The 25749-nt window shown below is 38.2% G+C and overlaps 1 protein-coding gene across 3 annotated transcripts in view; it reads right to left on the bottom strand.

Moving 5' to 3' along the window:
• kdm6a (lysine (K)-specific demethylase 6A) overlaps nt 1-25749 on the bottom strand; it is a 221999-nt gene that overhangs the window by 177906 nt on the left and 18344 nt on the right. For all 3 annotated transcript variants that reach the window (XM_048540308.1, XM_048540307.1, XM_048540309.2), the window contains exons 3-4: nt 4788-4896; nt 1096-1145 (exon numbers count right to left, since the gene is read on the bottom strand). In XM_048540308.1, coding sequence (XP_048396265.1) covers nt 1096-1145; nt 4788-4896 — 159 coding nt within the window. The remainder of the gene's footprint in view (nt 1-1095; nt 1146-4787; nt 4897-25749) is intronic.

Consider the following 25749-nt stretch of genomic DNA (forward strand, 5'->3'; position numbering starts at 1 on the left):
TCATGGCCAATTCCCTGATTAAAGAGAGGAAAAAAAGCATCATTTTAAAAAAAAAAGAGAGAAGACGATTGACTGCAATGCGTTCATTTCTTGAGGTGCATCACTCACCACGTCTCTTCTGGCAACCCTGCTCTCCTGGGGCAGGTTCAATGTAATAGCTGCTGATTGAACAAAGAGGGAAATGGCTTATCACAGAGGGACACTTTGGTCAGCATGGGCCAGTTTGGGCCAAAGGGCCTGTCTCCATGCTGTAGGACTCTATGACTCTATGACCTGTAAAAAGCTCTGGTTTTCAGTTAGTCAGGTTTGATACACTAAACCTGTACATCGATATTCATAGATATTTATACCTATAATCCAGGTCACTGAAGGGAATGAAATGGATTCAGAAAAAGTCAGCAAGATATGTAATTTTGTCAGTTTGAATTTATTTTCACATTCTGAAAGGCTAAATACATTTAAACTAAAATCACTGCCATTAATTTGAGACTGAAGCCGTTGAGTCTAACAAATAAGCCAAACGGTGAAATAATATTAGAACATGAATTTGGTACAACTGGCAGTGAGCTTTCACTTCTACTGTAATTTATTTTGACTGAAATAATCTTTCTTAATTCTATAGTCAACACCACAGTTGGGAAATGGAGCCAGGTCATTAAAACAATTAAATTTGTACACCATTTCCTATTATGAGCTACTCAAGATTGAGACTATGACTGGTTAAGTCACGTCCTTTATGTTTGGCAACTAAAACGTTTGTCCTATTGATCAAATCATTAAATTAAGGAAATATTCCACAAATATTTTCACAGTGCATATGCAGTCATCATGCATAACAAGATAAAAATGCTAAATACATGCTACAGTGATAATGCAGAAAATCGCCAATACTTAGAAGTATCTCCTATGTTACAGTTTCCTTATATTTAACAAATAAAATAAAAGCAATATAATGCCATAAAAAATGGTGTTAAAAATATAGAAGAAAAAGGGAACTTCAGGCATAAGCAGTTATTATGGACAATGCTGAACACAAATTACTGCTCAATAAAGCTCAATGTTTAATTAAATAATAATCTTTCAAATTGTACAAACCTTCCAGTAGTCAGACTGTAAACTGTAGTACCTCTGGTATGCAGATAATGCTGAAAGGCAAAAAAATATAAATTACTTTAATTTCATAGAATTTTAACAAGCAGCAGCAAAACAGCAGAAAACCCAATCAGATGAAATTCAACAATTCAGGAAGAACTTGAAGAAAACCAAGACTGCACCGTAACACCTCCATTGCAAGTGCCAGCAAAATCCGTATCACATGAAAGAACAAAATAACAAGTCAAAATATCCCAGGAAATAGAACCTTCCAAAGGTGAGCATTTGAAACTTAACACACTGAGGGACAGTAGGCAACTTCGTTGGGAGACTGTCAACCAAAGAAGCAGCCAGTTGGAGAGAGAAGGGAAAACGAGAGCAAGTAAGGTAAAGGGTAAAGTGGGAGAGTGTTGTCCTGCAGAACAGTAGTGAGTTAGAGACAAACAGAATGCTGCTGCTGCTGATTGTAGCTACTCATGTCAGTAGATCAGCTATCATGGTATCCCACACACATTTTGTGCCACCCTGACACATCCACTGTACCTTTTCTGTAACCATTTTGTGACATTTCTCATTAAATTCCACTTATGTCAAGTGCTCTTTCTGCTGCATTCCACGTTGTTTTCTAGCAGAAATCTCCATAGCATTATAGCTGTTAAAATGGCTGAAATACAACTAACTTTCTTTTCTAAATGCTACTGGAGTTATTTTGGTTCTTATAATTTTAGATAACTCAATGTGTATTCTGGACTGTATGTATGTTAGGTATTATCTCTAAGCATGCAACTTAATATCTACATTTTAAGGCCTTTATTGAATTGTATACGTCTTCAGTATTGTTCAGGTTTCTGAAGCAGACAGAAAAACGTATAAAATATGGCATTTTGAGTGAAACCAAAATACTACAGCTGCTGGAGATCAGACCTAGAAACTGAAAGCATTAGAAAAACCCAACTAGTATGGCAGCATCTGTAGAGTGAGAGAGTTAATGTTGAGACCAAATGTGCAGGCAGGACAGGGCAGAGCAGAGCACAAGGGCAGCGGTGGCGGCAGGGTTGGGGCGTGGGGGAGCTGGGAATTAGCCCAACTCTACTGGAACAAAGCAAACAAAAAAGGTGCAATTTAGGTACAAGACAGTGGTTGTACTGTGGGTATTTCGTAATGCTTTGCAGAGATCAAGCAGAACGTTTTCTTATATTATATAGATTATTTTCAGAAGGGAGATGGAGCATCCCATGGCTGCTCAGTGAACACAGGTTGAACATTCATGACTGGAGAAGATGCTGGTGAGGGGAAGACAGGCTGATTATAGGGCACATTGAAAATGAGCAAATGCTTATTTGATATTTTACCTGGGAACATGCTTGAAATTCATTATGTAACTAGCTGTCAGATTTTCAATTGAAAAATCCACTAAATTTAAATGTCAACTGCATCAGTTCAGGTTCTTCCATGATACCATTTTGGAAACAGATCAAAGGAAATTTATCACAAATTAACAAAAACATATACAGATTTCAACTTAGAAGATTTAAAAGTACACATTCCTGCAATCTTTAGCACTTGCACTCTCAGATGAAACCACAAAATATCCAACACCAAAAGAAATAATGCCACTACATACTGCACAGTCTGATAAAGAAGTTCATTAGAATTAAGCAGCCCTCAATCATCACAAGTAGTCCTCAAGAAAAGGGGTCACTGAGGACCCTCAGGAAGAGTCAACATCTTGACCCCTGCCTCAATTCATCCAGTTCAACCATTCAAATCACCGATATTGAATGCATACAGGTGAGGTCTCTTATCGCTCTGCAAGCCAATTATTGCACACAGGGGAAATTTATATCCCTGTTTTTCACTATCTACATTGTTCCCAATACTTCTACTTCTTAGTGTGGTACTTTATCACATGCCTTCTGGAAATCAAAATCAAATGCATTGGTTCCCCTTTACCAACAAAGCTTGTTACTTCCTCAAAGAACTGTACTTAATTTGTCAAACAATTCAACTTTCCTAAACCTATGCTGATTCTGTTTGATTATGATTTTCTAAATGCAGTGTCATGAAAATGTGTAATTTCATGACAGTTAGGTTTTCAGACCATAAAACTTTAGTTTGGACAGACTGGAATTTTAGTTTACCACAAAACTCATGCATACTTAGTAAATTTTAAGTTGGATGATTACTACGGAGGAGCACAAGCAAGCAGGACAGAGGGAGACAGCGATCAAGCAACAACAGGAATATCATTTCCCAAGAACTACCCATGCATGAACTGGGATGTGTATGATACTGTGGCGGAGTCTCTTTTAACAGGATGCTGAATAAAGGACTGCAATAAAATTCATGCCCTGGGAGGATAATGCCAGCAATGTGCAAAATCAATGCAATTTCCCAAGAGCTGTGGCCAAACAGTGTTTTGTTCTAGAACTGCAGGAACCATCAAGATAGATTTTCAACTTTAAATAACGCTTATAAAGTATATAGTGTTAAATTAGTCTTTGCTTTGTATAATTCTTGCAAAATTTTGGTTTGAACATGAAGCATGTCAATTTTTTTTCTATACTGTGTGCTTATACATATGTGCATTCTGTCACACTAATTATTACCACTGCATTATTGCTTTGCCCCTTTCTCAATGTGTCCTTTCGAGTAAACCCTCACCTCCACTATTTACCTGAAGGTTTTCTTCACCGCCACAGTAATTTGACTCTTCAGCACATTGGTCCAGCTTGGCTCACATGAAGGCAGTCCCAACATTCTCCAACACTACCAGCATTCCTGAATTGTAACCCATTTCAACCACAGCCATCTTTAAGCCACACAATCGTCCCTCCAATTTCATTTACCCCCCAGTCTGCTGCAACCAAAATACCAATCCAGAGATTAATGTATGTTCACCTGTTTTTAATTTAGTTCCCGTCTGTACAAAATCCCTTCAGTTATAGTCTTGTGTCACTGGTATTTATATAGATGACAACAGTGTATCCTTTCCTTGGCACTCCAAATTTTGCTCTAATCACAATAGCAAGCAGGCAACACAGCCTTCGGAGCGCTCATTCCTTGATGCAAAAAGGACAGGGACTATCCTAGCAGTTATGTTTCCTACTACGAACACACATCTTCCCACTCTGCCTAAGTTGAATGAACCCCTGAAACAGAAAGCTATGGACAGTTTGCTCATACCTTCTGTTCCTGCTCCTGCGTACATAGGTTGCACTAACCACAAATCAAAAATTGAAACAAATCAAGTTGTCCACAAAAATGCCCTAGCATCAAATTAAGACGCTTAGGAAATTCTTATCAAACTTCCTCTACTTATTTACACTGTACTTCATGACAGAATGTTCGTTTTCCAGTATAAGTGCCTGAACCACACCTTCATCACCAACTCTCATTTCGCACATTGTGTTCTTTATTGCTCTGTTGTGCTCAATTCCTTAGTCAAAGCCAACCCTCACGGCTGGTTGTCATTTATGCATTATTAGACAACCTTTATCCATTTTTTTTGGAAAATTCCCAATGATGCAAACATAATATCCAAAATTACCCATTAGCACTTTGGTGTTTGGCAATTTGTCCAATGCCTTTAGACTACAATAACCGTAATTTCCTGAAACATGTTTGACCAAAAGGAATACTGCCTATTTTCATAAATGGGCAGAAATTTAAATACTGGAAAGAGCACTGCTTACCTTTTGGATAATCCTCCAATAAGAGGTTGAAATGACCAAGCTGGCAAAACAAGTCATGGTCAACTTTTCCCTCACACTTCTTGATCACTGACTCAAAGCAGTGAATAGCCTAAACAAAACACAAGTATGAAAATGAGAATGCAAACTAAGAAAGACACTTTGAGTTACATCACTGCATTAATTCTGCCTTCAGAGTTTATGGCTTAACAGTTAAGAACAAATGTTAATATGGGTACAGAAGCTATGGAGGATGATTCCATTCCAGAATTCAGGATCTCTTCACTATGGAAGATGTTTCATGACCAAATAAATGGAGCATTTAAAAGTGTTTCGATTTTAACTCACATTTCCCTTCATAGGGAATGTAGAGATTGTATGCCTATACTTACCCAATATCTAGAAGTTCCTTTCATATGTAATATTACAATAGCTTCTGCTGGAAGTCGAAAAACATTTTTGGATTTTCTTTTAATTATGTTTTGCAAGCAGGCTACTTATAAGTTGTACATAAATGGCACAAAATGAGAAGACAATGAACTGAACCTACCAGCACAGACAAAATCATGAGTTATAGTCAGCATTAGTATAAATTCATTATATCCTGTGTATATCCACATATTGAAGTAATTGAAACAACGTAAAAAGAATTGAGTGCAAACCCCGAGGGGGGCTGTACTGGTTACAGAGAAATTTTACCTATTTTACATTCATTTTTAGGTGCTTGTTCTATGTGCTTCGAGTCGCTGCCAAAAATTGAAAATACTTCATTGGATGTCATGACAGAAGAGACAGACATTTGGAGGGTATATTGATCAAAAGTGTACTTTTACAAATCGAGAATAAGTGGTATATACAAAATCTATTTTCAAAAAATGACAGTTTATCTGTTTCAATATTGCAAAAATCATGTCTTCCCTTTTGGTCCATCTTAGTGTGTGATGGCTAACAGATTTATAAAATAACAATGCAAAGTGACTTCAAGAGGAGGATTAAGGACTCCTACCTTTTGGGAGATATCCTCATTTACAATTGGGATTTCATCTCCCTTCCCTCTCATGACCTTATGCTTTAGATATCCCCATGGTGTTACTCCACCGCTGCAAAGTACACGTGTGTTAGGATCAATTTTAAAGGAAAGCCCAGATCAGTATTTGAAATCAGTTGAAGTGCATAAAATTAGGTATCATTAATCAACTTGTTCAGATATGTTATTGCACACCTTTGGAACAGGTGAGACTTGAATCCAAACCTTCTGGTGCAGAGTCAAAGGCACTACCACCATGCCAGTGGACCTTTTAGCTTGATCATAGAGTCAAAGACAGAGTAGCACAGCATGGAAATAGACTCTTTAGTCCAACTCTTCCATACCAACCAGATATCCCAATCAGACTTAGACCCATTTCTCCCTGAACCCCTTTTATTCAAATACACATTCAGACACCTTTTAAAATGTTCAAACTGTATCCACCTCGACAGCTTCCTCTGGCAGCTCGGTCCATACACATACAACCCTCTGCGTGAAAAAGTTACCCCTCAGGTCTTTTTTAAATATTTCCCCTCTCGCCTTAAACCTATGACCTTCAGTTTTGGACTCCCCCAATCCGACAAAAAAGGCCTTGAAGAATCCAACCTGTCCGTGCCCCTTGTGATTTTATAAATCAACAAGATAGTTCCATATAATCAGCTAACGACCCCTTCAGACTGATGCCTCCACATAAACATCCAAGCCAGTCTGAATTATCAATTCAGTTTCTCAAATAGGGCCACAAGCCATATAAAGATAGTTCCAGAGTTGCAAACAGGCTTTTTCCAAGATGATTCAAACAAAGTTGGAACACAGTACAGGGCAATATAAAATAGCAATTTGTAAGTAGAGGAACATTTCATATGGTAGATCTTTACATTTACCCCCTGTTTGAGATCGCATTCAGAAATGTGAATGTTTGTAAATTCAGCCTTTGTAAATCAGGGCCCTTTGTACATCCATTACCTATGTCATTAGTATGGTTCACGGAAAATAAATGTTACCAAGATGTTACCACCTACAAAAAGATATTTTTAGCCAATGGTTGACATGTAGATGTTAAAAAAAATTAGAGCTGCACAGTACATTAGGCCCAATAAATCTGTGCCAGTCTTCATATTTCACACAACCACCTTCACCATTTTCAAGCAATACCAACATATCCTTCTATTTTTTTTCTTGCTCATGTTCATTCAGTTTCCTTTATATGAACTTCCTTGCGTTAACTACTTCCATGTTCTAACATTCTCAGGGAAATTAAAATGGACAATTCTAAACTAACATTTATCCAGGTGTACAGCCTTTTTTATCCAGTCAATTCCAGGATATCCTAGCAGCAACGAGTTCTCCAAGGAATGGAATCTGCTAAGACAGGGCTGGAATTTGGTCAAATGTGATCATACTATGGATTTAAAGTCATTATTTTGTCCTGTATTTTTTAAATAGCAAGGTTTTAAGGCAGAGGTGTCTATTTGGAAAGCCAATAAACTAAGCAACTGGTAAGCGCTCAGTTCTCTTTTTACAAAGTTGAAACAATAGGAGCAGTCTAAATGCATGCAATCAAGCTCCCACAGAGCTAGGATTTTCAGTTTCTTAGTATTCTGTAATAGCAGTTGTTGCAAGGTAGAGTCTGTTGCTGCAGTACATCTCTCTCTGTTACACTGAGTTCTCTTGATATTTTCCTCCTAGGTTGCTCGAGTTGCAAGTGAGATAATCTATTTTCTGAATTTGCCTTTTGCTAAGGGTGTATTTATGGGATGTTACCATATTAAAAAAGTTACTAGTTAGTAGCTAACTGATCTACTATTCTGTTAAGTTTTCCAATGGGGTTACAGCTTCGGTCCGCCTCCCCCTCTCTCACTATTTATTTCAGAACAGGCTCCCCATCCCCCTCTCTGATGAAGGGTCTCGGCTCGAAACGTCAGCTTTTGTGCTGCTTGGCCTGCTGTGTTCATCCAGCTTCATACTTTGTTATCTCGGATTCTCCTGCATCTGCAGTTCCCATAATCTCTGATTACAGCTAAGCCAATTCTTTCCTTTTATTCTTTCTTTTGTTGTATTTTAACTAGAGTATATGAATAAATCACGTTTTGGTTAGCGTTGAGTAGTTTGACCAATTGAATTGCATCTGGAACACAGCAGCTTAAGTAAGAAAAAGGTTAAGGTCTAGACTATCTTAATATATTTTGAGGAAGTCTGGTCTGGTCCATAAGACAGATGCGCCTAATAGACAGAGGAGGTAGTTAGTGAAGCAAATTTGCTAAGATATGGTTCTCATTAGGAATCAGAGAAAAACCCTCCAAAAATCTGGACAAAATTGACACAGCCAAATAAAAACTGATTCAGCCCACTGTTTTCTACTCCGAAGTCCAAGCTCTGGCAAGTGACGTGGTAACATTTATTCACTTGACGATTCCTTCAGCTGGCAAGACTCCAAGATTCTCTTCCCCCCGCTCCTTACTCCTTTAAGATGATACCTTTATAACGTGCCTCTGATCACCAAGTTTTTGGTTATCTGTCTTAATATCACACATAGTCCAGTGTCAAACAGGAACAGTGTTACATTAACGGTGCTCTGTAAATACACATTTTGCGCATTTACTTCTGGTAAACCTATTGATAATCTTAAAGACCATCAGCTCATCCCTTTCTAATTGAATTTCAGTCCTGCCTGACCAGTGTAATCTCTGTGCGCTATCATCCTAGTGAATCCATTTTATAACATCGACAACACTTCAAAGTGTGTTTTGTAATATGGAGATCAGAACTGTTCACTGTACTCCATGTATGCTTTAGCCAAGGCTTTGCACAAATTGAAAATTGCTTTAGGCTGTAGCTGTCTAGAAATGATACCTAATACTTTGTTATTTCTTTTAAAAATTTCAGAACATATGAAATTTGTTTTTGAGATTTGTGCTGCGGTTGGTCCTAGGTTTCCCTGCTCCTCTACAACCCCTTAAAGGCTTAAACTTTTGAGATGGGACAATGCAATTCTTCTACCAAAATGCACCCGCAAACATTGAGTTAATTTGTCAATTAAAAACAACTAAAGGCTTCAACTGACATTAATGCCAACACTCCTGACCTTATTCCCATGAACCTGACCACGTATCTCAATCAAAAACCTCCTTGCTAGTTGATATAATTATTTGTTCTAATTATCTTCTAAAATTGCTTTCCTAAAAATTCCACATTTGAACCCTTTGTTCATGCCCATCTCTAAGCATAAACCTCTGCAATCAAATGTCTGACTTCTCACAGCTCTATGCTGCTGCAACTCACTTCCACACAAAGTAGAGCAGGGAAGCTTGTGACCTCTGCATGAACTGGCTGGCAAGAATTCCAAAACAAACAGTTCTGAAGATGACAGAAAATGCTGGACAAACTCTGATCTTTCAGAGTCTGTGGAAGGAAAGTAGAGTCAATACTTCAGGTTCAGCCACCCTTCAGAACAGGCACGCCAAATTACAGACACTGAGTAAAGGCAAGAAAGAGCAAAGATCTGGTAATAGTTTGCTATTCAAATACAGCATGTCACACGACAGGAAACAAACCCTAATTTTTCTATTGGTAGCTTGCACGGCAACTTAGAATCTTAACTCAAACTTAAGTACCATTCAAAAGGGAGTTGTTTCCATAAGGAGTGTTGCAGTAAATGTAGAAAAGTGAAATGGATTCGTATTGGTTGATCTTAGTAGCCATTTCAGAAGAAGCACTAGGAAAAATCTAGATGCAAATGAACTATCGCACTTATGATTAAAAATAGAAGTGCGATCTCCAATTTGTCCCTGCTAATCCAAATATTGCTTTAATGTGACCGGCCAGTCTACTGCCCTGGTTTTCAGCACAGCTCACTTATTTAATCTTAATCCTTCATAGTAGTTGCATTGCACACCTACAGGCTTTGCCTTCCAACTAATTTAACTTGTACCATACTTTATGCAAGTGCCCATCCATCTTATTTCACTTAACTGCATCAAAACAGTTTTTTTTACCTACTTCATCCTTGAATGTACCCATGTTATTCACTCCAATTACTCCACATGGTAGCAAATTGCACATTTAGACCACTTAATGAAAGTGTTAACTAAATTCTGCGATAGATTGGATGCGACAATCTTATATTGCAATCCCCGGCACTGAACTGTAAACAGAAACACTTTTCCTACATTTACTGTAGCAAATCTCTTCAGAATTTTGAAGACTTTCATCAGATCACCTCTTGTACTTTTTTCTAGACAGCAGAACTTTGCTTATTCAATCTTTCCTAACATCGGGTCCCCTGATCACCTTTTAAAATTTTTGCATCCTCTTTAGTACCTCTATCATCTTTGCAACACGGAGATCAGAACAGAGCATGTCATTCAAAAGTAATCTACTTAACCATGCTCCCAAAACAATGTTCCTTCTCAATTCCAGTTCCTAGAAGTAAAACTGAGTTAAATGATTTTTTTAAAACCGCTTTATCAAAAGCAGCAGTGTAAAGACTGTGGCCAGAAATGAAAGAGAATATTGCTTAAAAACAAACAGAGGTGAAAGGAAACTTTGCAGTTTTAATACCAGTTACTCAAAAATCATTTAAAAAGTGATATTTATAACATTGCTTTGCTCAAGCAGTGGAACACATTACTGGACTAATTTTCACTGCTCGTGTGTTCAGGGCAGTCTTGATCAATGATAGGTGATGACTGAAAAGCCAATCTGGACAAAAATTGAGAGTAAAGAATCTTGTTGACAGGCAGCTTACCTGCACAGGAGCCAAAATGTGAATACAGTGGCAGGAAGCCACCCAACTCTATAAACAGCAACACCTCTGCCCTTGCAGAAAACGCAATAAAAATTTGAAATCAAACTAGTTCACTTCTCATTGCATATAAAAGGTGGTGCCTCTAACCAGTGACAGAGAGTGAACAGTGTCTGCTCTGTGCCTGCAGAAAAGAACTTGGTAAGATGATTTGAGATTAGAAGGACTCTTCAGTGGCAGTAGGATATCTCATTGAGCCTTGTTGAGTAGTGCTATGTTCCTTAATATTTTGTTCTTTGCCTACAATATTTTTGTTTGTCTGTCTATATCAGTCTCAACTGTGTAGATATTTAAAGGATACGGTTACAAATTGATAATTCACATTTTGTTTGCCCATTGTTAGAATGGGTTTATTTTTAATAAACAGTAGTTTATTGTTAATAACAGAAATCTGATTAGTGTTTTCGGTGTTTATCAGACAGGAAGAGTGGGGATTTTGAGTAATTATTTAATTAAAACTAACTTTTGTGGCATGCTTGGGAGCAGTGGGGATTGAGTATCAGCGTAATTTCAATTGGGTAGTGACAATAATTTTGATTCTGGAATAAGTCCCTTTGTTTAGGTACCTCAATTAGAATCCATTTGCCAAGAAATGGTCCCCTTTGCCTGTAGAACAATATACATTTTATACTTATGCAAGGGTGATGGCTTAATGGTATTACTGCTAGACTATTAAGCCAGAAATCCAGATATTTTGGGAACCTGAGTTGGAATCCTGCCATGACAGATGGTGGAATTTGAATTCAATAAAAACTTAGAATTAGGAGTCTAATAATGACTATGAAGCTATTGTCGATTGCCAGAAAACAAAATCCACCTGGTCCACTAATGTCGTGCAGGGAAGGAAACTATTGTCACTACCTGGTCTGGCCTACATGTGATTCCAAATCCACAGCAATATGACTGAGATTTAACTGCACTTTGAGCAATTAGTGACGGGTAATAACTGCTGCCTGGCCAGTGGCACCGATGTCCCATGAAGAAAAATAACCAACTTATCTACATTGGGTTAATTTGTCACGTATACTTCTATTTTCCTTCCAAGTTCTATCAGTCTTTCTCAGTATTAAAGATAGCTCCCACCTGATGGAGGTCCACAATTTTAATACTGCATTTCCAATTTAAAATCCAATTCCTGCGGAATATAGCTTAGTTAGTCTAAGTACAACCCAAACCCTGATTAATTGCCATTTTGTTGTCCATTCTGCTGCTTAAACCTGAATCACACTCAAATCTTAACATTGCATGTACAACACCTGGGAAATAACATCCCAGATAACTACTACTAACCTGAATGCAGCAATAGCTAGACAGAAGCACAGAAGGTAGGCAGTCGCACCACAGCTCCCTCTATGGTCTACTGAACAAACAAGAAACAAAACAGATGGCAAGACATAACCAGTGACAATTCTACAGGGGTCTGGACTATGGCCTCACCTTTTTATCATGTGCTCACTTGGATCAAGGGGTAAAACAAATATGTTTTATATCCAAATGGTGCAAAGTTAGATGACATAGCAAGTTGTGCAAATAGCAACAAGATACAAAACAGTTGTAAGTTTGGTAGATGGATTTCAAGAGTTCAAAATACATGGGATCAGCATGTGAAATTACCCTGAAAGCCCCCAAAACACTCAGGAAAACTAAATCACAAGGCTAATCAATTAAAGAAGTCATCACATAATGACAGAGACAAATCGAAGAGGAGGTTTCTTCCAATCACAGGCTGTTTCTCCATTGTTTGGAGTTGACAGGGAGCAATGCAGATAAGGAAATGAACCGTCCCTGTCATCACTGCACAGGCTTCAGGGTCACCTAATTAGCAGTATTTAGGAATATTGTTCACAGCCCTTTGGAAGCAAGTGCAAATGAAGCAAATTCTAGTTTTCTGGTAACTGGTCTGTAAACCTCGAAGTTCCCACACAAATGTCAAGTGGACCTCAGTCTGGAGACTGGTATGCTCAGGGCAGAGAGAAATCCAACAAGTTGTGATAGCGGCGGAAGAAAAAAAATCAGGAATGCTAAGCCATTTTTTTTTCATTCGTGTAAAGATGATGTCACCAGCTGGCCCAACACTTTTTTGCTCCTTCCAAGGTGTCCTCAAAGAGGTGGTAGGAAGCTGCCTTCCTGAACCACTGCAAACAAGAGTCAATAAAACATGAACTCATCAAGGCAATAAATTTCTTGCAAACATGGAATCTTTAACTTTTAGCTGTGGGCGCTCAGGAGCGAGTATAGTATATACATCTACATAAACGTAGTGGGAATCAGAAAACACACTGAATAATGTTTATTATCTGAACAATACAGCTCTGTATAGTTTTATTTCTTTGAAGAATTTGTATGCTATCATATCTCAAATGAATTACTTGAGGACATGTTAGGGACAAACATAGTTTTTTGGAATAAGAACCCAAATTTTAACAGCATTTGCATTTTACTAACACACTATTATCTAAGGATATCCCAAAGTACTTTACTGTTAATGAAATTCTAGAAGTTTAATCACTGCTGTAACGAAGGAAATGGAATGAGGCAAATGATCAGTTAGTTTGGGGGAAGTCTAGGACAAGTGAGCATAACCTAAAAAGTAAAATCAATTCTTTTTAGGTGTAAAAATCAGGAAGCACTTCTACAGAGTCCTGGAAAATCTGTAACTATCTTCCATAAACAGCAATTGCTGCCAGATCAATTGTGAAATTTAAAAATCAGAGGTTGAAATTTGACATGCAATAAAACAGATAAAGCTGTCTGAAGAATTATGGCCAATGTCTCTAAATTCCACTCTCACTTGCCTTCGTGTCCTTGGATATATCACATGGTGCCTTACCAATGTACTCCACACAATTAATGTCTTCCCGCAGTAACGTGTGCACTTTAACAAATTATTTGCCTCTGCTCATGCCATCCCCCAAAATAGAAGTTAGACCCTGACACTTCCACATAGGCAAGTACTTACATGCACTATAGCACTCTTTGCAGATTTCTGGCTTACAGTGACTGGAAAAAAAAAATCACGTAGACCCCACAGGCCCACAATAAGCAATGGGGAGCAGAGTATCCTGAGCGGTGTATGTATTGATTCTCATCATATAAAATTGCTTCAGCAAAACGATCCAGAACTTCATAATAAAAATGACCAGTCCACTAATAGTTTAATTTAAAGGAAGTGTCATACCCTTTTTCAAATCAACCCATGATCTGGCCTCTTGGCATCTCTACGACCTCAATCCAGCAGCGCAAGCCTAGAGTTTTTGGCATTCCTTTAATTCGGATTTCCTTTGTACCCCAATTTAAAACTATTCCAAGTCTTGGAGGTTGTACTTTCAGCTGCCAGTACTCAAAATTCAATTTGGATAATCCTCACAAGATTCTTCTGGTTCAGAGGAAGGGTCACTCAACCCAAAACGTTAACTCTGATCTCTCTTCACAGATGCTGCCAGACCTGCTAAGCTTTTCCAGCAATTCTATTTTTGTCTCTGATTTACAGCATTCACAGTTCTTGCATTTTTTATTAAGATTCTGAAATTCATCACTGCAGGTGTTTCTCTAGTTATGATGGTCACATTGAAAGAAATGTAACCAGGAAAGGGAAGTCTACTCAGTTCAACTTCGAAGGTGTTGCTGGAAAGCAACAGGAGGCAGAATTTGTCAGACAGGATGACCTTTCTATTAAAATCTGTTCACAAGATGCATGCATCACTGGCTAGGGCAATCCCTAATGGCCCAGAAGGCAGTTACGGATCAACCATATTGCTATGCGTCTGGAATCACATGCAGCTAAGGACATTCTGAAATTCTAAGGGCCTTTCTGATGAGCAATAGTGGTTTCTGTAGCCATCATTAGATGCTTAATTTCAGGTTTTTATTTAATTCAAATTCCACCACTTGTCATGGCAGGATTCAATCCAATGTCTCAAGATCAAAACCCAAGTTTCTGTATTAATAGTCTAGCAATAACACCACTGAGTCATCACTTCTCTCACTTGGTTAAGAGTCATTTTGGCATTGAGGCTGCCCATTCTGAATTGGCAGAGAAAAGTGCTGAATAATATTCAACTGCCAAAATCCACATGGCACAGGTACACTCTCCATTTGGGAAGAGGAGTTCCAAGATTTTGACGCAGTCACAGCAAAGCAATGGGGGATAACATTTTAAACAAACACAATGTGTGGCTTGGTTGGGAACATACCGATGGTGGTGCTCCTTTGCATCTTCAGGCCTCATTCTTCTAGGCGGAGGAGATTTGGAAGGTACGGTTAAAGGGGACTTAAGTTATTACCACACAACTTGAAAATGTGTGTTGAAGCTGGAGGGAATGAATATTTAAGGTAGATGGATGAGGTACGAGTCAAGTAGGCGACTTTATCCTGGATAGTATTAACCTAAAAAGTACAGTTGGAACAGCATTAATTCAGGCAAGTGGACAGAATGTAGTTTCTATGGACAAGTTTTGGGATTCAGGAGTTGAATTATTCACTGAAGAATGACTAAAGAACATGGTATGGAAGCGGAGGAACACAGCAGACCAGGCAGCATCAGAGGAGCAGGACAGTTGACATTTTGCATCAGGACCTTCCTCAGAAATGGGCCCATTTCTGAAGAAGGGTCTCGACCCAAAACGTCAACTTTCCTCCTCCTCTGATGCTGCCTGGTCTGCTGTGTTCCTCCAGCCCCACACAGTCTTATCTCTGACTCTAGCAAGTGTAGTTCTTACTATCTCCCAGCTGAGGAACATACCCAGCTTCTACCCTGCTCTTGAAGTCATAGTATGTATGTAGCCAGTCCAATTAATTTTTGGTCAATGGTGATCCCAAGAGGTTGATGGCAGATTTAACAATGGCAGTGCCATTTAATATCAAGGCGACAGTTACAGTCTCTTTTGTTGGAAACAGTGATAGTCAGACACAGTGCCATTAAAAAAAACCTTATAAACCAATCTGAAAGCTCTCCAAATTTCTGGCAAACATGGGCACAGACTATTTCAGTATCCAAGTGGTAGATGATTCTGAACACTGTAATCACTGAAAATCATACTTCTAATGGCACAGTGGTGAGAAGGACCTGAAGACCAGTGGGTCAAAGATACTACTTTGAATTCTTGTAGGAACATCCCAGTGCAAAGATAGGTGCCCTGCAACAACGACAATCATCTTCCTTTAAGCTGAGCATGACTTCAACCGATTAAGACTTTCTCCGTCTCTCCCCCTCAAAAAGGTTACAGAAGTACAACATGGAAAAGGACATCAAAAGAGGAAGCAGGAATGTGATGAGGCAAATCAGTTTCTTCAGGAAGGTAGGGATAAATGGAGAGTGTTGGGTTACATGGTTGGTAATTTGAATCTACAGTTCTAAGTGGGAATAGTTATTTCCGAGAGACAGGTAGAAGAAGAGATTGAGGATTGGAAATACAGAAAAGTCATTTGAGGGGCAGAGATGTAAGAAATCATACAGAAAAATGGCAATCATGAACAAACATCGAGCCTCTGCCTTTACAGTGGAGGAAACAACTTACACATATAAGAATTCAAGATAACATCATCAGGAGAAAAACAGCTATTGGTTACTGGGACTAAAATCCAACAAATCTCCAGAACACTGACAGCCAACATCCTAGCACTCTAAAAGAGGTAGCTATAGAAAAATTCCCTAGATTCTAGAAGGGTCCCAGAGAATTGGAAGTTAGCAATTGCAATATTGCTATTTAAATAAGGAGGAGATTCCAGAAAATTTCAGAATTTATTATCAGGGAAATTTCAACGCTACTTTTGTTATTATCAAAGCCAAGTTGGCTTTGGAAAGAGGAAACTGTGTTTGACAAATTTATTAAGCAGGGTAGATAAAAGGGAAATCAGCACATGAAGTATATCCAAAAGGCATTCAATAAAGGAGCCATGCAAGAAGTTAATATGTCATTAAGAATTCACAGGATGTATGCATACAGGATGGATTAACAGTGAAATGGAGAACTGTGAGCAACTGATTAGGCAACCATGCCAGGAGAGAAAGATCATGGCCCTATAATGTTGTGAAAGTGCACCACATCAAGAGAGAAAGACAACGCAAAAAGAGAGAGAATAAAAAAGCCAAATGGGTCAGGGCCAAACCTAGAAATTGCTGCAGCGATAAAGAAAATGAAACATGAAATAGGCAAAACAAGTATTTTTATTCAAGAGCACTCTTCCTCACTCACACTCAAGTAATTGACAAAATTTCATAGCATCACACTATTAAATCTTCACATTTTCAGCCATGTAAATGAATGAGGAAACAACTTCAAATACTGGCATTTAAACAAAAATAACAAATAGGAACACAAGATTTACTTCAGTCAAGAAGCCATTAAAATTTACTGGAAGGAGCGAATAGTGACATGGCAGGTTTGGCATCTATTTCACTTGCTAACAACGATGTTCTGTTAAACAACGTTATGTTCAACTCCATTAACGGACAAACATCAAATGCAGCTGTTTGAGTCATTTAACTGCGTACTTTTCAACATTACAAAGCATCTGCTGAGAAAAAAATGGTTAACTCTGAATTTCCCTAACTCCTCAAAGCAATAAATATTTAATTAGCAGACATCTTAATGTATTATTTTAGATAAAACTGATGATTCACTCGTCATTCATCGTCAGGTTGGTCTGACAATGCACAGGTTATCTACAGAGAACCGTAAGCTTAATAAAAGGTTATTAGGATGCAAAAAAAATTGAAACTTATCCCCATTTAGGAGTAATATTTGCAGAAATGTCAATCCAGGTTTTATTATTTTCTTTTTGAAAAAAAAATTGCTTTTCCTGTACTGATTAAGGCAGAAATGCAACCCAAGGTAGTTTGCCAGCTACAGCAAAGTACCAGATGCACCCTCTTTACTGCTGCAAGCACCCCTAAGAATTACAGAAAGTCTCTTAGCGCAACAGATGCTGATACCACAAAAAATGGATACCGCAGGATTCTTCATCTGTAACTGTACATATAATAAGTTGATCTTCATCATCTAACTCACAAGTATTTACACCTCCACATTACAGGATAGAAGAAGCCTGCTCCACTAAATCAATATGGCAGGAATAAAAAAAGTGTAACATACAGATAACAAAATATTGCACACTCTGGTATTTGGGAGGATCTGGGTGTCTTCATGCACAAACCAATAAAGGTCTGAATGCAGATAATAGTAAGCAATATGAAAGCTCACAGAATTGTTTATCATGAAAAGAAAAGATGCACAAAAGTAGGAGGCCGTGCTTCAGTTATACAATGCATTAGTGAGACATCTGGGAGTGCTGCGCACGGTACTAGTCACCTTATTGAAGGTAAGAAGTCAATACTTAGAAGTGGTTATAAGAAGTTATTCTAGACCAAGATCTGGAATGAGAGGAATGCCTTATGAAAAAAAGCTGGACAGGTTGGCTTGTATCCACTGGAAACACAGGGACAGAGAACATAACAGGGGCAGCTCATTCAGCCCTGCAAACCTGCTGCATCCTTCAATCGGGTTGTGACTGATTTGTCAAACTCAGTACGTCTATTCCACTTTCTCCCTATACCCTTTCATCCCTTTAGTCCTACAACTACATAACTCTTTTGTGAGTAGATTCAATGTTTTGCCCTCAACTACTTTCTGTAGCAGAAAATTCCAGAAGCTACTTGAGGTGAAGAAGTTTCTTATCAGTCCTAAATGGCCTGCTCTACCCTTAAATTGGACTCCCTGGTCCTCTGAAAATTTCCTGTATTTGCCCTATCTAGTCCTGTTAAAATGCTATGGTTTCCTGAGGTCGACATCACCATTCTAAGCTCCAGCAAATATATGAATGTGAGTTTGCTCGCTGAGCTGGAAGGTTAGTTTTCAGACATTTCGTCACCATTCCAGGTAACATCAGAGATTCTCCGGTGAAGCGCTGGTGTTACATCCCGCTTTCTATTTATCTGTTTAGGTTTCCTTGGGTTGGCGATGTCATTTCCTGTTCCTTTTCTCAGAGGATGGTAGATGAGAAAAAGGACAGCAAATGACATCACCAACACACGAAATGACATCGCCAACCCTAGGAAAACTAAACAGATAAATAGAAAGCAGGACATAACACCAGTGCTCACTGATGTTACCTAGAACGGTGACGAAACGTCGGAAAACTAACCTTCCAGCTCAGCGAGCAAACTCACATCCAGAAACTCAACCCGAGCTACAAAACTTGCTCCAGTGAGTATAGCCCTAACTGATCCAGTCTGTCTTTATGCATCAGTTGTGACATCCTGGAATCAGAATGGTAAACCTTTGTTGTGCTCACAACATACACGAAACATCCCTCCTCAGAAGAGGAATTGTGGTATGCAAGCAAAATTGTGTAAATAATATTATTTCAGGATTTTCTTTCAATGCTTTAGCAATGCCAAAGTCACAAAAGGCACTATATAAATACATGCCTTTACTTTATTAGTCAAAAGCTACATTGTTAAGCAGATAGTAAAAGTTACCTCAACCTACCAAGCTGCAAAGTAATTTGTTTTACCTCTTCTGGTTAATTTTCCACTGAACACTCATCAGGAACATAATCAACTACTCTACCAAGTATTGCATGAAATAACAAAATCAGCAAGGGGCATGAAGCTCATTTAGAACTCCAAGCTCGTGGACCACTATCATCAACAGAAAAGTTAGCCTGCCCATAATCAACAATCCTCACCACCTTCTCACAAAAATGTTGTGCTCACAACATCTATAACCCATCAACTATTTGTTTTTAATCCTTCAAATAACTTGATCATTGGATCATTTCTAAATAGAGTACTATTTGACAGATACTGGCTACTGAAATGCACAATTATATTTTGGGTGTCATTTTGAAGATTAAGGAAGTGTGAAACTTCAATTCAGGATGGTCACAAATTAACCCAACATTCACAATTAGATATGGTAGTAGTAGGCAAATCAGCCCATTGAGTCTGCTCCACCATCCAATGAGATCATGGCTGATTTGACAACGTTCAACTCCATTTCTCTGCCTTTTCAGCCTAACCCTTGGTTCCCTTATTGATTGAAAATCCGCCTATCTCTATCTTCAATATATTAGATGGCATAACCTCGACAGCCCTCTGCAATGGTACCATCTACAACTCCACACATACAAGGCAACCAGCCACCTCCTGAAAAGCTCTACATTTTACCAGTTGGTACCTCGTTTAAGTAAGGAAAAAAATGTCAAAAAGAAAACAAGACAGTTTTGGAAAAAGGACCGTTCTCAGTTGCTCATGTGCACTACAGCAAATAGTCCTCATGGCCATTTGGAAGGAATCAACATGAAAGCTTCACTACAAGCAAAGTACTGAAAATATGAAAAATCATACAAAAACAACAAAAAAATTAAAATACCATACAAGTCAGAAAGCTTCGGTAGGATGGGAAAGTAGGCAAGTAATTCAATACATTATAAGAATGAAGTCACAAAAGGTTGGTAGGAACGGGTAAGAGAGAGCACAAAAAAGGAAAAAAGTAGTTACTTGTATTTCTTTCAACTTAATATGCTGTACCTACAACCTCTCTCAAGGGACGACCAAAGAGGATGTCCAGCACCAAGTTAACCGGGCCAATGCTGCCTTCAAGCTAACCATATTTTTCAACAATAGGGACGTCTGGAAGCCAACAGCGCCACTTTACAACACTGTTGTATTGACCACCTTCTTCTGTTACAATGAAACCTGGATAGTCCACCAATGTCACATTAAGATCCTCGAGGGCTTCCCGCAGATCAAATGGGAGGACAACATGCTAACATAAACAAAGCTCTGCTCCTGAACAGCCAGGTCCAATGGACCAGTCATTGTGTGTGAATATTCTCCCAGCTCTCTGTCAATGTCAAAACTGTGGCCAAAAGGTAAATTTTCTGAAGAAGGGCCCAGACTCGAAATATCACCTTTCCTGCTCAGCCTGCTGTGTTCATCCAGCTCTACACCTTATCTCAGATTCTCCAGCACCAGCAGTTCCTACTAACCCCATTAACAACTACTCACCCTCCCAGCCTGACTGTTAGCAACTCCTTCGTCTGTCCAACTGTCTTTCTCTCTCTTTGGGCTCTATCCTATCGTTTATCCTCTAGCCCACCCACCTCCCTATTTTCTGCACGTAAACTGACGCTTTCCCAGCCACTATCAGTTCTGAGGAAGGGTCACCGGACCTGAAACGTTAACTCTGTCTTTTCCTTCACACTTGCTACCAGACCTGTTGAGCTTTTCCAGCAAATTTGCTTTTGTTCCTTATTTATTTTCCCATTATCCCATCTGTTTCCTTTTTGCCTTGCACCCATTGTCCCTTTCGTCATTCAATCATTCAAATATCTCGAATTATCACTGACCTTGCCCTTTTGCTCTGCCCGCACCACCCCCCAACTCTGTCCCTGCTTATTTTATATTCTTCCAGTTCCAGAAGGTTATCAACCTTAAACATCATTTGTTTCTCTCTACAGAAATGCTGCATGACCTGCATATTTCACTTTATGCTGAAGTAGTCAGTATTTTTACTGAAGGGTCACCCCTATTCCAAATATTGTCTGGCCATCATGCTACAGGTAATACAAAACTGACAGTTTCTCTTGGAACAATGGCAATGAAGAAGCCCCTAGTACTTTCATGAATACTTGCCTTGGATGAACTGACAAAAGCGTTTGTGTACCTGTATTTGTTACTCTTTTAAAACACATCATGCCACACTACAAAGCATCACCGATGTTTTCTCATTTACACTATTTCAGTGCTATTAGAATGGTAGTAAATACTAAGACAAAAGAAATAGTAATGGCAAAATTTAAACCTAACATCAAAGAACCCAGTAAAGATAGTTTACAGCATGTTAGAAGACATAACTGAGTAGTTTAAAAACTTATGGCAAGACATGAGCCCTAATTCTCAAGAAGCCTAAACTGAAAAAATAATAGGGCCCAGAACCTGAATGCAAATACTTGCAGAGTGACCACAAGTGTAGTATTCTATAAAAGAATCTAGATTAAATAAAAACTACATTTTAAAAAATGTGATGTAAAGTGAATGATTTATATATACATTTTAACATGAATTATTTGAGAGTTTGAATTTTTAACCAGTTGCAGCTGGGTTTTGGTCCAAGTTTGAGGAGGTCTAATGATAAACTTGCTCGTGTTTCTGAAGGTTTTTTTTTTAAATCAATATGACACTGTTTTCCTGGAGAACTTGTTTGTGCTGGGAGGTTTATGGGTAGACAGAACAAACATTGAAGGGCACCGGGCAGCTTTCAGTTAGAAGCATTAGTAGTTGTGTTTTTTGCTCAGGGGAGAACACAGCTCAGAAACCTTTTAGTTTCAGTTTGCAGAAGTCAAAAGAAGAACACTGTTCTCCTCAGAAAATTGTTAGAAATAGTTTCAATATAAAAGAATCAGTTTAAAAGTTCCCAACCAGAAGTGATTGGTTAGAATCCTAAAGGAGTTATTCAAATTTGAGAAAATCTAAGCTCAGTTGTATAATACTCAAGGAGGAAGCTTTCAGACTCAAGACTAGGAATGAAAAACAACTGTTAGCCAAACCTATAGAAGTGACAGAGAAGGGAATTCTCTCCAGTGTTGGACTACTCTAAAAGGTTTGCATTTGGCATGGATGTAATATATTTTATTGTTTTGAAATATATCAAATTGTGTTATATGTAGATAGCTTGGTTAATTATATTGTAACTTTTTTGCATAATAAACTTGGTTTATTGTTGAAACTACATCTGCAGTGTTTCAGTGAAAGATTATTTGTTAAATAATAAAAACAATATGATCCATCAAGTCAGATTTCAATCGGGGTATAACTTGTCCAGTAATAACATTAGCTAAAATCAAAGGGCGAGGGTCATACTTAGGCGTTGCATTTTTGTCCCCATTCGGTCACCCCATCCAACACAAAACAAACACAAATATGGTGCTCAGCTTTTCACTGAGCTAAACCATTATGGCAGGAATCTGATCTGGTTGAATTACTCATTCATCAGTGAATTCTCCTAGCATTAACTAAGGTACCAAAAGATAAATTGAAACTTCACCTCAGCACATACAGTTTTCACAGACTAACAACTGTGAAAGTCAACATCACAAAAGCACTACGAAACCTCAAGAGGATGATTCATAAGAATGGTTTACTCAAAGCACCATCCAGCATCCCGGATCTTATTCCCTTATGGAACAACAACCATTAACTACATGACAATCTTGCATCACTGACAACATTACAGGAAATTTGAACATAACTAAATCTCTTACGTTTTCAAATGACATCTCCAGAACAGTTCCTGATTTTTTCCTCCGCCCAACACTGCTGAACTCAGCTGTTAATTTTCACACTTTGCTCATTTCGTTTAAAAATCACAATAAATGAGGAGGCTTCTCGTATTTGAAGCAGGTGCAGCTCAAGTTGAGGAGCCCTGAAGGAAAAGGAAATGGGCTGAACTACAACAATAAAATTAAACTGTAGATAAAAAACAAGTACAAATGTGAATTTGAATGGGATTGGTAGAGAGAAAATAGGGTGAAATTTTAAATGCAGTCGAAGGCAGAAGCAGTGAAAATTGTTAAATCACCAAAAGATGTAGAACTCATGAGTCACTTCAAGCAACTTTTCTATAGTGAAAGTTTTATACATGCACCTACTTGCAAATTTCAGGGAAAAAAAGTGAAATTTAGCACAAAGCAATATTTTGCAGATAAAAATACTTTGGACATTGAGTTGAAATGTTACACTGTAAAAGTGGTATTTTACCATCTCCATTGGAAATTCTCAAATTATTATGGAATTCCAATTTAAATGCTGAAATGAACAGTTCAGTACAGCTCAAAATTTACATCTTGTACAATGTTTCCACCTACATTATCATTTTTGACAACATCTACCTCATTGTACACAGCGATTGCAAAATTTTCAACTTCATGGAACCTTATTAGACTCAAGTGTTGGCACTAATACGGATACCAACCTGTCTCATGTCAATGTTCTGGGTTCAAAAAGTTCATATCACTTAAGCCTCAATTCTTGACCTAACACTTTTCCCTAGCTCAAAATCTAACATACTAAAGAAAAATAATTCATAATTTTCAAAGTTTAGCATCTAGTAGCATCGTGGGAGTCTATACAGTACTTGATAAATTTTACGCATATGTTTTGACAAGCACATGTTGATATGACATGGCTAAACCAGAGTTCTGTGCATTTTTTTAAAAACTCCTTCATGGAATGTGCTTATATGCAGACCAGCATTTCTTGCTCATCACCAAGTGGCCAGAGGCAGTTAAATGTCAACCACATTGCTGTGACTCCAGACTCTCATTTAGATCAAACCAAGTAAGGATGACAGATTTCCTTTCATAAAGGCAATTAGTAAACTAAATGAGTTTTTGGAATTATTTTACTAAATTCAAATTTTACCATCTTCCATAACGGGATTCAAATCCATGTCACAAAAACATTAGACTGGGGCTCGAGATTACTAGCCATATTGACTGTTGAGCTAACTGGCACAGTAACTGTATCCTGCATAACAGTGGCAAACCTGCAAAGAAAAACTTGTAAGTGAACCTTTTCATCTCTTGGAAGAGTAATACACAAATTCATCCTAAAAACAACTGAACTAGTTGCTAAGCAAGAAAAAATTGACGTGATATTTGAAGATATAAAAAGCATCTTAAAAGCAACTTTCCTTCTTTTAACAATGTCCAATGGAGATTGAGGTGGTGAAGAGTAAAGCACAAGGGTATGTCGGAGTTCTTTTTGTAAAAGAATTTTAAACTTGTGTTCACTGATATCTTGAGCAGGGAGCACACCATCTCGCATGGCGCATCGGTACCCATGATATCAGTGACGGCAATATCCCAGGCAAAGTTAACACAAATAACACTGATAAATTCACAATACTAGTCTTAAAGGTTTTGGAGTAGATTTGTAGCTCGGGTTGTGGGTGTTGAGGTTGGTTGGCTCACCGAGCTGGTTTCTTGTATTGCAGACGTTTCGTTACCATGCTGGGTAACATCCTCAGTGCAGCCTCCGATGAAGCCGTATGGAGTCCGTTGCGCTGGTTTGCCTCCCTTCCGGCTTTCCTTCGTAGTATATGTTACCATGCTGGGTAACATCCTCAGTGCAGCCTCATTGAACTTGACCCCATTTACTATGAACGAAACGGACTCCAGAGTTTAAAAACCAGGCGGGAAAACACATAGCTTCATTGGAGGCTGCACTGAGGATGTTACCCAGCATGGTGGTAAAACGTCTGTGATACAAGAAACCAGCTCGGCGAGCCAAGCAAACTCAACAGTATTAGCTTTATGATGAATATTCTACTTTTCACATAAGTTGGGTCAAAAAACTTTGAGAGGTTAGTGTATGGCCTCTAAAGTACTTGTATTATTTTAGAGTTTATAGTTTAATACTAGCATAGGAGGCAAATTGCACAATGCCTTCTCAAAGCAAAGAAAAACAGTATAGATGCAGAAAACTTGAAATGGAAAAGGTCTTTGCAATTTTGTTTAAATGAAATTTATTCCTGTGTTTCAAAGATTTTTTTTAAAAAAATTATATGCATAGAGGGCTATATAAATAATCTGGGATTACGTTTTTGAATATTTTCCTCCTGTTTTTGCTTCTTGACATTTCTTGAATTTTAACAGTGTTCCTATTTATTAATGATATTACTGTTAGATTAGAAAATCACATATCTAGGCTGGGCAATGGCACAAAGATAGGCAACCCTCTAGCAGTGCCGATGGACATATTAAGATACAAAAAGATGGAAGTAGACAAGTGAATGGGTAGAAATTATGGCAAATTTATTTCAATGCAAGTAAATGCGAGGTCATCAACTGGATCTGAAAGCAAAATGGGATACTTTCCAGCCGGTCAAAAGCAAAAATTATTTGATATATGAAAGACTTGCAGGGTATATGTACGTAGATCTTTAAAATGCCTGAAACAGGTGCAGAAAACAGGAGAATAATGACCTATATTTCAAGAACATTAGAATACAAGTTGTAGATGTCATGCTGCCACAATCTAAAGGCCTGATTAAATCACATTCAAGCACTGTGAGCAATTCTGAGCACTACACTATAGAAAAGATATACCAATCTTTGAGCAAAAAGAG

This window comes from Stegostoma tigrinum, chromosome 12, assembly GCF_030684315.1.
Source record: "Stegostoma tigrinum isolate sSteTig4 chromosome 12, sSteTig4.hap1, whole genome shotgun sequence".
NCBI classification, from domain to species: Eukaryota; Metazoa; Chordata; class Chondrichthyes; order Orectolobiformes; family Stegostomatidae; genus Stegostoma; species Stegostoma tigrinum.